Consider the following 16556-nt stretch of genomic DNA (forward strand, 5'->3'; position numbering starts at 1 on the left):
CACGAAGCAAATCCAGTCATGATCAGATGAGATTTGCATTTTGTCATTGTATTCTGTTGCAGAAGGATGAGGAAGAAGTTAAAAATCTTTTTGATTTAGCAATGGGTCAGCTGGAAAGCTGCACTGTAGAGAAAGATGGGTAGGTGAATTAGAGCAGTGGTGCATGGCTTGAGAGTTTGGGATTTGGCTGCCTGATACATAAAATGTGTGTGGGGGTGAACTATCAACTAATCGCCCTTAGTCCCTGTTTGTTTTTTAAAAAATAGTGGGGTATGGGGGAATAACAGTGCTAGCTTACCTCACAGGGATTAATTACACCAGACCATGTGTGCTGCTTGGAGATCACAGTAATGAAGGCTATGTAAAAACCTCAGCTCCAGAAACATCAGTGAACATTTATTTAATTAAAGATTAATGAGTATTAATGAAAATGTTTAACCTGGAAGTTTTAATTTAACTTTATCAGATTCATTTTTTAGAAATTCTGAGTGCCGAGTTCTTGAAAAAAGGGTTGATATCCCAGAAGTCTGATGTGAATTGCGTTTTGGCTTCATAGGCACTACAAATAGTGTGTTTATTCTGTTTGCTTTTTTTAAAATAAAAACATCCATGTTGCAGGAAGTTGGAATTTTCTTAAGTCGGTGTCTCACTGAAGTCCTGTTGTCTTGAAACTGTGCTTCAAGGGAAGCCACAAGTGAATGCTGCTGCTTGCTGTCACAAATAATCTTGGGAGATTCAGTAAGGACAGTGTGGGAGGGGAACCTTTTAAATTCTAAATTGCCAGACAATTCTGTGATCATTTATGTCCTGAGGAACAACCAGGCTTTTGCACCCTAGAAGCAAGCCTTCAGTACTCCCTGGAAATGTCTCACCATCATGAAAACACAAAGATGCTTTTTCCGGACGTATTTTCTGAGGCATAGGGCCTGGCAGGAGATCACTTGGAGCTGACTGCAGTAGTCATGTTGCTAAGAAACTTGTCAAGAAGATATGTTGTATATTAGTTTCACTATAGTCTGCCAGAATACTCATCTTGTTCTTCTGGTTTTTGTTTTAGTCTTAAATTCAATTTTTTCTTGTGTTACAGATCTGGTCTCTTATTGTTGTTCTTCTGAGTAAGAAATACAAACAGCTTCCTCATATGATTACAACAAATCTACTTGTTGCTCAGGTCGGTAGTGAGAAGAATGGTGGTGGGGGTTTTTTTAAGTCTTATTTTAAACATTTTCACAAGTTCAGTTTCTATAATTATATCTTTCCAGTCATCTAAAATGGGCAGGGAAATCTAATGCATGTCTTGTCTAAATAATTTCTGTGCCTTAAAATACACCCTTGAAGAAAATGAGAGTTGATGCTAGTAGTACAGTTCTCAAACAGAACCGTAAGCAATTCAGAATGGAGAGTGGCTTGTGAAATACATTTTTAGTGCTAAAAGTTACTGTCCACTAGTGCTGAGTGCACTTCCATGTCAATGTATGCTGATCTGCAGTCAGCAATGCCAGGACCAGCAGCCGTGTGTGTTTGACTCTGCCGTGACCTGATTCAAGGAGCTAAATAGGAAACTAATCCCCAGGCTGGATGAGCTCCTGTGGTGATTTGCTGAGGCATCCGTCAGGTGCCAGCGCTGGTGTGTGGGGGGTGGGAATGCGTGGCTGGTGGCTAGGGAAGGGCAAACCAAATAGCTCTGGATTAATTTTAATTTTAATAGTTCTTTAAACTGAAAGAAAACTATAGGGTACATGTTCCTTCTTGCCTTGAAGTCAACTGCACAACTGCTGTTAAATTCAGTGGGAGCAGCCTGTGCTTGTATTACATCTGTGTGGTAGTGCATCATTTAAAAAAAAAAAAGTAAACTCTTTGAGGTTTAATCATGGAGTCACATTTGAAAAAAAACTTGTGTGTGAGAGCTGCGGGTGCTTCTTGTCTGTAAGAGCAAAGTTCGCTTTCATTTAAAAAAAAATGAACTACTGTATTACTGTTTCTGTAAGATTTCAGCCTATTTTTTCAGATTGCTTCAGTACTAAAGCTATCATATATGAGGTATCTCTGAGTGAAAACTTGTATAATTCCTGGCTGAACAAACATCTGTCGACCTCAGCTTCATGTCCAAATCATTTTAGATAAATGGTTTGTACTTAACAAAAGTTTTACATTTTATTTATATAAAGATTAAGATTATTTTTTCCTGACTTTTCCTACTCCTAGTTTATCTGATTTATGTATGTGCTGTCCAAACTGAAACCAAAACTGAAAATAGGGTAGCCTAGTCAGTGACATAACTGTAATATTGAGCTTACTGCAGCACTGGTTTACTGTAAAGAGAACTACCCAATTCATAAAACTACACTCCAGTGAATCAGGGGGTGGAGTTTTGAACCTTATTGTAGTAAAATTACACTGTGTTCAGTTTTTCTTGTCATCCTGCTTTTGCGATTTAAATGACAGCATCTTACCTTTCCTTCCAGTTTATTGCTTGCATCGGAATGGTGGTATGGAATTTCATTGTTAAAGAGGAAGACATCACCATGCAGATCCTAGTATTTATATTCCTCTACAGCTCACTTTATAGCACCTACCTGTGGACAGGTATGATTTTTCTAGGCAGAACCTACGTGCTGTAATAAGAGCTTGATGTACTGAAATAGTCTGATTCTATTCTTCAGAGTAATTGTTCCTTTCACTAGTATAATTCTACAGATGTGCAGACTTGCAAGCTGTGTGGAGCTGCAGCACTGGCACACCAGGCTGCCTGTCAGGCACGGCTTCTGCTCTTAGAAGCTTTTACCTGGGCAGGTCTGGTTTGTCTTTGCCAGGTACAGCAACCTGGCCAGCTTGTAACAAAAGGCAAGAACATGTGCTCAGGACAGGAACAATTACAAATAGAGTGAATGTGGTGGGTTGCCCTTCAGCTAGTCAAAAGCTTGTTAACAGTTTTTAGCTATTGTAGAATTTAAGATATTAAATTATTCAGCATTAAGAAGATTTTAACACATTGTTCCTCAGAAAAGTAGGAAATACCGAATGGAGGGAAATACCAAAGTAGCATTAACATTTCTTTCCCCTGGCCATTGCAATTTCTAAAAACAATGTGTGTGTTCTGGAGGTGTAGATGATTAATAAAGGGATTACTTGAAGTAGGCAGAGTTGAAAGATGCGTCAAGAAACTTGGAGAACCTTACATGTATGATAAAAAAGACTTTTGGTATGCAGGAGACTTTATATACCATTCCTGAGTCCAAAAGTTTAAGGGTTTCATTCTTGTGGTGTTTTTGTGGAGTAAGTTGTGTTTAACTGAAACAGGTAGCTCATGATCAGTGTAGCCTAAGATAAATACTAGCCTTGCTTCAGCAGGGGAAACATTGCTGAGCTGCAAGGCTTTCCCAGAAGATACTCCCATAAATAGTTACATATGTGAAATTTATCATTGACTTTTTGTAGAGGACTAGTCAGTTTTTAAAGAAGTGTCAAAACAGAATACAGCTTTATTTGTTGGTTACTTAAGACTGCCAATCTAGGTCGACTGCTGTTGATACCTTAGTAAATTACTTACTTAGGTCTTGAATGTTCTTACAATATCGTTTAAACACTCGTGAACCTTTGTAAGCATCTATAAGGGTATGTTTAATATATAGTGTGCTGGAATTTCTTCAGTGCTTCATTATTAATTATAATTTTTTGAACATAATATGTGTTGCTATTTTACTTTCTCAGAATACAACTTGAAAAAGGATTTGGAACTATTTGAAGGTCTGAGAAGAACATCTTAGTTATTGGGCAGGTCATATCATAGAGTGTTTAGCTTCTGTAATTATCGGTTCCTTTTTTAATAATAAACCTCTTTTTTTTTCCCCCTAGGTTTTCTATCTTTCTCTTTGTTTCTGTTGAGGAAGAGAGAAACAGTAAAGATTCCTATCGGGTTTATTATCATAGCTGGATGGGGGTAAGTTAATTCAGATGTTTCACTGCAGAATTAGTGGCAGCATGCTAAATATGTTACTTTGTTCCTATTTTGCTCTTTCAGAGTCCCAACAGTTCTGGTGGGAATCTTACTAATTGTTGGTAAACCTAACAACACTAGCATTGACTCTGCCTTTTTCTATGGAAGACACCAGGTATGAACATGTTCTGTCCTCATAACTTCAGGCTGCTGCCATGTCCAATGTATTAGTGAGAAACTGTGTTCTCTGTTTGCTTCTTATGTAAGTAGCTTTCAGTCAAAGTGCAGGCTACCATAATAACAATATCATAGAATGCTTATAGATTGATACAAAAATGTACTTCTGTAATGAACCATTAGGAAAACTTGTTTGAAGAAGGACCTTCATGTCTAGGCAGCTATGACTAAGAAAAAGAGGGAGTAGGCTTCCCAAAGAAAAGGCTTGGGAGTGGTAATGAATTGCAGAGCCCTTTTCCTGGTGAATAATTTCTAGTCTTGCTTGATAATTATCTAAAATTGTTACCATCCAATAGCTAATTAATGGGTTTTGGTCTGTAATAGATAGGATCTACATTACCTGTGTAGCAATAACTGCTTGCATGATGGGAGACTTCTCTGCACAATCACGGCTTGAAAGTCCCTGAGCCTGAAGTACTGTTTTTACCAATAAATAGTTCCTTTTATCAGAGAATGTAAAGTGCACTAGCACAGATATTTGTCATGTTTTTCCTCTGTCTTTCTTATGAATAGAGTGGCTATGAGTCTCTCAGTATTATCCATATGGTGCTTCCACAAGTATTAAATAGCCTCACAGTGGACTCTAGGTATCATGGCAAATGATTAAAAGGAAAGGTTAATTAACAGCATGCTCCCCATTGGCAAAAGTGTGGAAATTAGAGCTGTGCCAGAGGGTGACAAGAGCACATTCCTCTTTGGAATTAAAAGGCACCTGAACAGAACTTAAACTGGAGCACTAATGATCCTGAGGGAAAAGATGATGATGATGATGAAGGGATGTTTTTGAATTGCATGGGAAATAGGGGTCCCTACTTAACAAATAAAAAAGCTGAGTTACTCAGGCAAGGAAAATTAAGTCTCGTACTAATTACTCTTTCAGTGCCACAAGATGCAAGAACAGCAAATACAGAAAACTCGGTCTTATTCAGGTGCATTTGTTAGTATATTTGGGAAAGTACAGAAGTTAGACAGACACATATATGCAACTATTTTCCTTTATTTTGTATTTAAGTGTATTTTTCTTTGCTCTCTTAACAGATAATTACCACAGCGGTGATCCTGTTCATCAGTATATTGATGTCAGGTATCTCACTTATGTGCATGAACAGAAACAGGCAAGAGTCAAGCTATGAGGTATTGAACCCATATTCACCACGTAGCCAGGTAGAAGGGGTTGAAGTGGAAGTGAGAGAAGGGAATCGAGTTTCAGCCACTGGGCCTCAGCTTTCTGCAGGATCTTCTGCACAGCATTCTCCAGGATCTTCTCCACAGCCATCTACAGAAAGAGGTAGAGAAAGTAAATTTGTAAAAGGATAAATGGCTCAGGCTACAATAAAATAATGCTCCAAAGTTAATTCTGACCTGGGAAGGACAGTTGTTTACACCTTCAAGTGTTATGCTAGGACAGAAGAAAATCTATATATACCTGCACAAGGATTTAGGTTTATGTTTCTAAGGAAAGTTTGGTGATTATCACCATAAGGGTGAGGGAAGTAGACAGGAAAAAAAGCATGTGTATGGTTTTTATGTAAGTAGTGATATCTTGATAAGGATGCGATAGGTGCCGTCCACTTAGGTTGTTTACCCACTAAACCATCTCTCTGAGAATCAATTGTATACCTGCAGCATTGCTATTCAATGTGTTTCTAATCCTCCTTGCTTGTACCTTTTTGATCACCTCATGCGTGTTTTCTCTCTAGCTAAAAGTACTTGTGTTGCTTTTGCAGTGGTAGTGCTATGTTAACTATTTCTATGTATCAGTAGTGTGACCCATTTATCCTCTCAGGAAATTGGAAAAATTAAGCATGCTTTCTCCTTTTGGGTTATTTTTGAGCGTAATAGTTAAAGCTGTATACAATATATTGTTCTACTGGGAAAATAAATTATGGTAGTGAAGGAAGCTAATTATCCTGTTTCTGTATACGCTTAATAGGTTGCTGTTCTTGTCAAACAACAAATGGTGAATTATGCGGTGCTAGAGAGAGTAAAGCAGCGTCCAGTGCTGTTGAAAGCAAGGTTCCTCCAATTGAGACAGGTAAAGCAGTAGTGTCTCCTTGTTTTAGTATTACAAACTCTTCCACAACATTTGTGTGTTATTCTCAGAAAGAAACTGTTTGGGCTGTTGTTCTCACAACTCTACCCAGACAACTTATGTTTCATACTAAATGCAAGTATTAGGCAATATGTTACATGTTTGTTCTCTTCTGCTTAATAGTGATTAGTAATCTTTCGGTGCTCAAGATAGACAGTTGTTTTGAGTTGTTTTCTTTACCACTAAGCTGCTTGAACACATCCTTCTGAGCATTCAGGCCTCTCCATCATTGCCTTGTTTGGATGCTGAGAAGTTGAATGCGTAACTCTGCATTGCCTCAAGATTTCAACTTAAACACACTTCTGTACATTCTCATCTTCACATCTTGTATATTTTAAAATAAGGCCTTTGAAGCCTTTGTTTTAATCATGCACAGGTTTTGAATGAGAAACCTGAATGAGGTCTAGAGGAGCAAGCACTTCCTGCAGATGAGATCAAGTGTCCATGCTGCTGTACTGCTCATGTCTAGGGGAGAGAGATGGAGAAAATTGAGCACGGGGGCCCCAGAGGGAGTCACTGAAATAGAAAAAATGGATCAAAGTGACTGTTCAGCACCTGGTGGAAAACTGCATGCTCAGCCCATTCTCAAAATACATCGCTGTCAATAATCAAAGCTAGCTGCAGTGCAACCTTTTTTTCCTATTTTCTTTTGCTTGTGGTGTTGTTTTCATCCTTAACAAGGAAGTTTATAGCCTTATGTTTTGTTTGGATGCAACATAACTTTCAACAAATCTAAATATTTCACACCGAAACAGTTATGTCTCCCCTTGCAAAATGCAAGCTTTCTGCCTATTGCCAACTATTTCATCTATTAAGTAATTCAGACAAGCTTCGTAAGAATGCCTTCCAGTGATAGCGGAAGGCCAGTTTAATTTTCTTATCCTAAAAGATAAGATGGAAAATATCTTATGATTGAGTGGAAATTTTTTTGATATACTGAGTGAACACTCCAAGCCTATAAATCAATAAAAGCAGATTGTAAGGGATACACTTGTGCAATAATTTCTAGTGCTTCTGCTATCCCGTTGAACTGCTTTGACAGATATCTGGTGCAAATCCTTAGGTATGTCCTTGCCAAGAAGTTTTTCACTGCCATCTAGAGGAAGATACTCAGAATTCCTTAGGACTCTCTAGTTGGGAGACAAGCATCCGTTCTCTGTGTTTGGGCCTTTTGATTGATAGAATTATGACAGTGTTCTGATATACCATGTTAAAAATACAGTCACAGAACTGAAATAAATATGGTTGGTTGGTTGATCTAGAGCTCAACAACACTGAGATACAGAGTAAAAACATTAGAGCTGATAGTATATTTGAAATAATTATTCCAGAAATTAATTCTAGGTTTAAAAACTATTCTGAGAAATGGCTATTTTTTCATTATTTCTAGTAGTACTTTCTAAATGTTAACCACAACCTAAGTTTGCATGAAACCTTTGAAAGAAGAGTTATGGGGCAAAAAGTTTCTTCATTTTGGGAGCACAAACTACTGTTTCATCTGAGAATAGATGTCTGAAGAGATTATTGCCAAAGCTAATATTAAATTTTGTGTATGTGACTTCAATACAGATGCTGACAAGGTAATTTAACTCAACAAGTTACATTAACAGATTTGCTCATGGAGTTCATAATGAAAAAATGAACTAATGAAAAAATTCTGGTTTGTTTTTCAGCTGATCAGTGTGTGAGTCACTGCAGTGCTCAAACCTGCGTGTTGGCTCAGGAAGAACAGCTGCTACAGACCAAAGACAAACAGCTGGCCAGACATGTGCTGCTGTGCTTACTTCTGATTGTTGGCCTCTTTGCTGTAAATATTTTTTTTCCCATGTTATTTAACTCAGGGAGCTGGAATGATTTTTAGGAAAGCTATGTAGACAGTCCAGTAAAAATCTTCCAATTACTCTTGTAACCATTCATTAAATAAATTAGAGGCTTTATTTTGGTCCCTTACTGGAAGAGGGATATCATAAAATTAATTTTTCTGTGCCACATCATAAAGGCAAATTAAGATTGATGATGTTAGTGAGCAAGCGACACTAGAGAACCCTAAAGGGAAAAAGAATGGAATTATATCATTTGGTAATTAATTCATCACTACCGCCCATCTTCCCATTTTTCTCGAGCTAGTCTTCTTCCCTAGACAATAAGTAATTAAAAATACAAAGGGAATTCTACTTCTGAAGGAGACTGTACAGAAATTGTTCCATTTGTGCTTATATTTGGAACTTGGATTTCTCTGAGGTTCTTCAGTAATGAAGAATAATGTAAGACTTTATTTGAAATGGAAAAATGTGGTTTTGTTGCTTTTAGTGGTGGTTTGGAGACAAGGTAACTAATTTGGTGTTGCCAAGAGTGACTACAGACCAGATCCCAGCTGTGAAGGTGACTGCTCTGTGTAAAAGTGTGAAGTGCCACAATGTAATGTATTAGAGATATATTACAATTTGAATGTTTAACTGTGACAAAGATGAGAAACAACTCTCTCTGTTTGAATGTCATGCTCGAAGTTGAGCTTCCTGTGTATGACAATGGGGGGAAAGTATCTTTATTTGAAACGGCAAATACTATGGCACAAATATGTAGTTTTGCAAAGCAGAGCAGTGTGGCACAACTATGTAGTGTGATAGCTGCTAGCGTTGCTTTTCAGGTTCTGTTAAATTACCAAATGGAAATTTTCCCCCTCTCAAATTTCCTGTGACAAATATTCCATTCTAATATATTTTTTACCTCTTCTGTGTTTAAGAGGTGTCCCAAATGTTAGCCTCTATTTCAGTCATATCTGAATGATTACACAGATATGATGGAATGTGACCAGTTACATTAAAGAATTCGTTTTCACACCCAAAGGGGTTAACTTTGGAGGTTTTTCCTTCTGTCAGGCAGCTAAAATAGCTGAAGTGGTATGTGCTTCAGCTTAACACAATCTTAGCTATGCAGAAAATATGCAGAAAGCACTGGTCTCAGCTTAACAGGCCTGAAGACAAATACTGCCAGTCTGTCTGGGCTAATATTGGCTGTGTTAGGTTGAATACCTAATTATGCTTAAGGCAAGTTCCTCTGTAAATATCTAAAGGGCCAGGACCTCTACACTGGTATATTTTGCATTATTTTGTTTAAAAACAAACAAGCTCTTCCTCCCCCAACCCGCCCAGCTATTAAATCAAACTAAAATGATATTTTAGGGTGATTTTTCCCTCTTATTTGTCTTTATCTGAATCATTTGTTAAATAAAGACAGTCAAAATTGTGTAAGAATCTATTAGCATGTGAAGAGTAAGAAAGTGCTCTTGATTTTTAACGGTCAGGTTAGATTTGTGGATTTGTTGTGTTGATTTTTTTTTTTTTTTTTTTTTTTCCTTTCTTAACAGAATCTTTCCAGTTGTTTGTGGTGGCTGTTCAATCAAGAGCCTGGAAGACTATATGTGGAATTGCAGTTCTTCTGTGCTGTGTTTAATTTTGGTCAGGTACTTATCGATGTTTGTTTTGAAAACGGCTTTTTTAGTGGCTGTTGCAGCAGATGCTCTTACAAGCACTGTGAATTGAAGTCCTCAAATGATGCTGAAGTCACCAGCTCTTTATGTTGTTTTTGCCTTTTTTCCTCAATCGTTTTCTTTTGCTTTTGTAACTTTCTCGTCGTAATGCATGTCTTGTGTGTGCATGAACACTTTAAAAGGTAGAAATGACAACAGAATGCCAAAAGCCTGTGGAAATTGAGTAGGATTTTAGCTTCACTTGTACCAGAAAGCTTTACCAGTGTCACTTCTGTGGAGTTATACCAGTATATCTCAATAGGTGCAACATGGCTACATGGATACTTTTGCTATAAGGCTTTGTTATTATCTCTTCGGTTTCAGTTACCACACCAGTAACTAACAGCTGACAATTAAATGTGTAATAGTTCCAGCTGCACACAGCCTGTGTCAGTGCAAACTGACACAAGGTGGCTTGGTTACCTACGGAGGTGAAAGCAAGGCAGCGTTAATATCCGTACTAGAGGAATGTTTTACGGACCCATGGACAGGTGTGCCTACAAGATGTGCTGCACTGTCAAGTAATGGTATTAGTTATGATACAAAAGCAGCACAGAAAAATGAATTAACTAGAGAGCGTTTTAGCATTCAAATTACAATAAGTCAGTTCTGTTCTTGACATTAACAAAAACTGATTTAAGTGACTGGCTATGTAAGGATGTCTTAGGGCTCAGGTGGCATGTCACAGCACTAGATTTACCGAGCTGTTTCTTGAAGAGTTTCTTCGATGAACTGTTATGTGTTAATCTTTTTAAGGCCCAAATGAAAAATCAAAGCAGAAACAAAATGCATTTTGAATGATATCTAGAGAAGAGGGATACTTTTCATGTGTGTTTTAGCAATGAGTTTTTAACATTTTATTTCTGTCCTTTAGGAACGAAAGTGTTTGCTTAATGTTGTTTTTCTATATTTTTTTTCTTCCAGGGCTTCATTTGTTTTGGTATTTTTGGCTTAGATAAGCATTTAATCATTCTGCCATTTAAACGAAGGTAAATATAATCTTTATGCTTACACCTATAAACTTAATGATTAATAATAATAATTTTTAAAGGATACCGAGTGTTCGGTGCCATTGCATTCTATTTCCTATTTGTTTGATCTTCCAAATTTCTTTTCTCTCCCAGTTATGGAGAGCTAACTGCAGTTCACCATGCATGAGTCCTAATGACACTCCCAAAGACACAAATCCCGCAGGCTCCCTGTAGACAAAACCTTTGGCAAATGATGGTGAAGTATGTGATTGAATCAGTGAGATGATGGATCTTCAGAAATAATTTCACTTGTAAAGTAAAACTTAGATATGAACACTGAATCAGATTCTGACATCGCTGTTTTAAAGTCCTGGATTCATAACCTCATGCAAGTACTTTGTGTGGATGGACACTTGCATTGGTACCTCACTGTGAAGGCCTAAATTGTACAAAGCCATTTTTCACTCGGCTGGCTGCCTGCGGTGTGAGCCCAGCAGCTAAAGCTGGCTCCCAGCTACTCTCTGTCTTTAGTTTTGCCTGAGCTTAGAATAAAACCTCTCAGTGTTCAAAGGCCATACAAGTTTATGAGGAAGATTGCATATAAAGCGTTGGGCGCTGAAACAGTTGTCATAAGCTTCCTATGAGTTCTGTTCTGTTATTTGCCGTGTCCTTAAAAATGCTTCTGGTTGATTTGCTGTTTTTAATTTATTTTCTTTTTTCTTTCTTAAGGCTTGGATTTCTCTGGGGAGGAAGAGAAGCAGCAGTGCATACAGATCCCTGTGTGCCTGAGGAAATCAGGATGACCTGTCAACAGTTTGTCCATTATCACAGAGATCATTGTGTCAAAAACATTGTCAAAGGCAGAAGGTAAGGTTCCTCCCTGCACATATAACATGTTACAAAAGTCATAGCTACCTCTTGGAAATAATGAAATGCAGTTTAATGTGGGTGAGGATTAAGAATTCAGCAGGAACAGATAAATGTTTTTAGTCTCAAACTGAAACATTGAGGTGCAAGTTAGCGGATTATCCCATCCAGATTTCATATAAATTATAAAAAGTTTTCTATCATAAAGCCATGGCCCCAGTTTTTGCATTTACCTGGAGTGCAGGAGAGGAAATATTTTTTTTAAGAAATGTCCGTCATAATACCTGTATAGAGTGTATGTATGTCTATGAGTTTTGCCAAACTTGAGACACTTCATTTGTTATGTTTTGAGATTAAGAAGGTGTCAGTATTTATGTGACTGAATGTTTACTAATAAATAGCTTTTACAGGGGGCAAAACTTTTGCAACTGATGTCAGCGTGTACTCAGAGGCCGCTCAATATGTGAGATTATAGGACCTTTCCAGCCGAGTTCATACAATTTCTTTTGCTCATTCCTCTTGTGAGGCCTAAGCCTCAATTTTGAGATCAGCAAAGCTTTCAGATGCAGATTATGATACTCAAATCAAGGATTATGTATCCAGGTATATGGAGGTGGATGAGAAGAGAAATGCAGACAGAAGCAGCAGGAACAAGAAAAAAATTCTGTCTTTATTGAAATATTTACTGTATGAAATGGAGACACAGAGAATTGTCCTAACAGGACACTTCTTTTCGTGTTAGGTGAGCTTTTAAGTAGGAATGGTTTGGCAGGATGGGGTGATCTTTTAATGGCCAGATAGTCCAAAACCACATTTCAGAACTGTTTTTTGACAGCATCATGATTCTGTTCAGTCTCCTCAGAAGTCACTAATGTTCCGTAAGAAATAAAATAATAAAGTTATCCATTTAGGAAAAATGAACTACGTCAGTTCAAGGACTTGCTTCTTTTGCGCCAGACAGAAAATGTTTGTTTTGAAATACAGCTGTGTTTCCTGTACTGCTGCTGCTGCTATTGTGGTTTCTTAGGCTTTGGGCTGTTCATTTGCTTGGGTTTTGTGTTTTATTAAATCACATATCACCTTAAGAATACATCAAAATCTGACATTTGTTGCTTCATTGTTTTAATATTGTGTTTGTGCAGAACTAGTTTCATGTCTTATTTCTCCTTGTGAGTTAAAAGTAAGCATTTATCTTCTTATTTTAGACATTCATCTAACTTGATGAGTTCTGTCATGTTTGATTTAAACATATTGTAACTGAGACCTTGTAATCATGGCTTTTATCTATTTTAATTTTTGTTTCTCTGCTAATGGATGTTTAACACTGTATGTTACTGCTGCTTTTAACTTAAAAAAATAGACAAAGAAGTTCACTTTGTGCTGTCTTGTGTAGCTGTTAATCATCTTCAGAAACCCTGTGCATGGGTCCCATAGGGCAGATCTTAGATAACCAGAAACATTCATTGCTGCAGGTAAATTCTGAATGTTGTTTTTACTGCAAATAGGTAGATGTTAGTGGCACTGCCTCATAAATATGTAAAAGAAAATTAGTTTAGTCTTGTTGCAAAGGTTTTGTTTATGCCTAGTACTGCCTGTGTGGTAAATATTTAACCAGATATGCAAGTTAAATGTTTTTTGTTTACAATATTTGTAAACAGTGTCTGTTTAAAGCTGTAGAGAAATGGAATTAAAGAGCGGACTGAGTTCCTGTTGTTGAGGGCATGCTGCACTCAAATCAGATATTTTGTTGCAGAAATGGTCATGTTAATGAGTACATGGCAAGTAAGTATCCAAGAAATAAAATTACCTCTTGTGTGGTTTTAGGAAAATTGCTACTTATGTTCACTGAAGTTTGTTACACAAGCCTAAGTAACTTTGTAGGTACATTTTGCTTCTCGGTGAAGTGTCTGTAGGAAAAGGTAGTGAACACTGGCATGTCCCTCATACACAAAACTTGCAAGTTCTCTTCTAACGTGCTCTTAACTATCATGATGTCTTTCCTTGTTTCCTGCTGTTTTTCCTTGCCTTTCCCCATCGTGCAGTGGTGATACCAGATTTACAGAACATGTGGGTGAATCATTCCTTTGACATACAGGTGTGGTGCTCAGATCTCCACCGGCATCTTCTTTGGCTGTGACCTGGTGAACTGGCTCATGCAAGTTGGCCTGGCCTCCGACCGTGGTGAAGCTGTGATGTACGGAGACAGACTGATGAAAGGAGGCGTCATCCAGCATATTACCAATGAATTTGAATTTCGGGATGAATATTTGTATTACCGCTTTATTCCCAAGAGATCAGTTGCAGTTGAGAGCCGTTGAGCTGAGCGTGTGGGCAGAGGACAGGCAGTTGGGGTGAGTGTGACCTTCTCCTCTGCCATATTTCTTTCTCAGGGCTCTCAGAGAATTGTGTTATTTTCTCTTGGGAAGTTAAGAGACGTGGTTCTACTTATGTCTGTTCTGAAGGAAATGATAGCAAGTGATATTTAGTGAGTGTTCCAACCAGAATGCAACTAGAACAAAACAAGATGCTCTGGATTTAGGGCATTTTTTCCATTTTGAGCAAAACAAATTGTAAACCAATAGGTCCCTGTCGTATTATAGAGGCATTATAACAGCAGCTTTAGTGATTGGTGCCACAATGAAAAAAAAAAAAAGCATGAATGAGAGGTATTTTTAATGTTGCTGTATTTTTTCCATGTTTTACTGTGATGATATATTGATTCCAGTTTATGGCTAAGCTTCTCTCTGACTTAATAGAAGCAATTTCTTCTATTATACCCCAGATTTTACTACTCTACTCTTGTCTAACACCAGGAACTTTTTCTAGCTGTTTACACCTCAGATCAGGTGGTTTGTTTCTCCCTTAAAGATAAAATACTCCATTTGTAAAAGTAGAATCATTGGGAGATGATTCCAATATTGGAGGATTAAAGCTGAGGAAATATAGAGTGGAATAAATAATGTTTTTTTACAAACTTAACAAATCTTAAAAACATATAAAAATACTCATCAGTCCCCCAAGTCAGGAAATAATATATTGGAATTTCATACAAACAATTGGTTTTCAAGTTTTGCCTTATCATGGTAGTTACAGCTTTGTCAAGAGTAGAGGTTTATCTTCTGAAATCAGCCTTTCCTGTTTCATTCAGAAGTGCTGGCCTCAAATAAAGATGTTATGGAAGCCTTGGATACCTGTGCAAGCCAAGATGAAAAATTTTATCGAATCATAAAACCTTTTAAATGAAGTGCAATGACTTTTAAATCTATTATATAGAGAATCCTAACTGAACATCCAAGTTAGGGTTTAGAATAGCTAAAGATCCTAAAATTTTAGTATAAGTTGCCTAACACGGGTTTCTAATAAGCCTCAGGTATCCCCCTACAATGTCTAAATAGTTACTCTAAGTGTCATTCAGATTCCTGTGCACTGCAGGCAGAATCTGCGAATCTGTGTGTCTTCTGCAGTATTTTGAAAATGTTAAAGACAAACTGCAGTATCTGATAGCCATTACGCTGCCCTTTTAAAACTGCAAGAATGGCATTTGTATGTCTACATAAAATTTTTATCTAGTGAGGGAGAGGAACCCAGGTAGTAAAAAAAAAAATTGTTTGCTCAAGCATATGTATAACTCTTCTCATCCTTTTTTTGTAAAAGTCTTTCCCTTCATTTTTCATTTTTTTTAGTACACAGGTTTTTATTATAGCTACTTATGCATCTACTTTGTATTAAGAATTAAAAGTGATTTTTAACAGCATAAACTACCGTTCAAGAGACAGTTGTCTTATGGTAGCTATAACTCCATGCAAGACTTATATTGGAAAAATATCTGCAGTCTGCACAGAAGCATAACTAAATCCTACTGCATGTGTGTGCTATACAAACTGACATATTTTAATGTTTTCCAGCAACAAAGTAATCCATGTTTGTATCAGGTGGTGGCCACAACGGAAAACAATAGTGTATTTCTGTTAAAATTGTTGAGGATGACTACATGAAATGTTTTCGAATAATTAGATCTACTTGACTTAAGAGCAGAAGCCGTGATTATGTCTGGCTTCTAAACACTGAAACTTGTCAATAAATCTGTTAATTGATTTCAGAGTTCTGAGCTTTGATGTGATGTGAGGTGTGGAAGGGTTATGTGTGCATGTCAAGATCTATGACAACTGTATTTTTCTGAGAGATTTGTTAAAGTGGTTCTTGGGTTTCAAATTTCATATTTCTTAAATCTACCCTTGATGCTTTTTAAGTAGGCAGAGGACTTGTTAATGGGTGTTCGCACAAAGATACCAGTTTTCATCTAACAGCCGAAACAGATCTTTAGGAGCATTTCACATTATCATCTATTTACCAGGCACTATTTTTTTTTTTTAAATTCTTAAAATGTTCAAGAAATTGATCTTGGGTCAGTTTTACAGTCCTGTGCATAGTCGTTGCTCTTGCACTCTTGTCTTTCTCATTTTCATCATGAAGTCCTGCCCTTGCCTCCCTTTTTATACTGGCTCTGCCATTCCCTAGATTTGAACACAACATATTTAAGTAAGAAATTGCTCAAAATTTCTGCCTAGAGAAGGCTCCCTGGTACAAATCTAGTGAAGAGAACGCCTTTAATTAAAAACTGACACCAAACTCTATTAGGTTAACTGTTATAACATTGTGACTGCTGTTATCATACCCATTATTCTGATGAGAGTTTATTATGGTTAATAAATAGACTAAAGAAACTATGAATGAAATACAGGATATGATCTATTTTTAAATCACTGGATACTTCTGGAAGCTAAGAATAGACTTTTAATAGCTTTAGAAAGTTAAATAACTCATTTATCTGATGAATACTTCCTTCCACCAAGGAGCATGGACAAGTTTAAAATGTTGACAAATTGATGTATGTCAACAGCTGATGTGTGCCTTTTTGGTGGT

At 37.1% G+C, this 16556-nt stretch overlaps 1 protein-coding gene across 2 annotated transcripts in view; it reads left to right on the forward strand.

Annotated features, from left to right (window-relative positions):
- GPR155 (G protein-coupled receptor 155) overlaps positions 1–16330 on the forward strand; it is a 31949-nt gene extending 15619 nt beyond the window's left edge. The window contains exons 6-16 of one of the 2 annotated variants that reach the window (XM_065638204.1): positions 1088–1171; positions 2466–2586; positions 3856–3940; positions 4022–4112; positions 5213–5462; positions 6108–6209; positions 7940–8073; positions 9634–9729; positions 10720–10784; positions 11496–11633; positions 13729–16330. In XM_065638204.1, the coding sequence (XP_065494276.1) occupies positions 1088–1171; positions 2466–2586; positions 3856–3940; positions 4022–4112; positions 5213–5462; positions 6108–6209; positions 7940–8073; positions 9634–9729; positions 10720–10784; positions 11496–11633; positions 13729–13951 (1389 nt within the window). In that variant the 3' untranslated portion in view covers positions 13952–16330. The remainder of the gene's footprint in view (positions 1–1087; positions 1172–2465; positions 2587–3855; positions 3941–4021; positions 4113–5212; positions 5463–6107; positions 6210–7939; positions 8074–9633; positions 9730–10719; positions 10785–11495; positions 11634–13728) is intronic. The other variant, XM_065638203.1, reaches the window with a different exon arrangement.
- Positions 16331–16556: the final 226 nt, after the last annotated feature.

The sequence above is a fragment of the Caloenas nicobarica genome, chromosome 6 (assembly GCF_036013445.1).
Source record: "Caloenas nicobarica isolate bCalNic1 chromosome 6, bCalNic1.hap1, whole genome shotgun sequence".
NCBI lineage: Eukaryota > Metazoa > Chordata > Aves > Columbiformes > Columbidae > Caloenas > Caloenas nicobarica.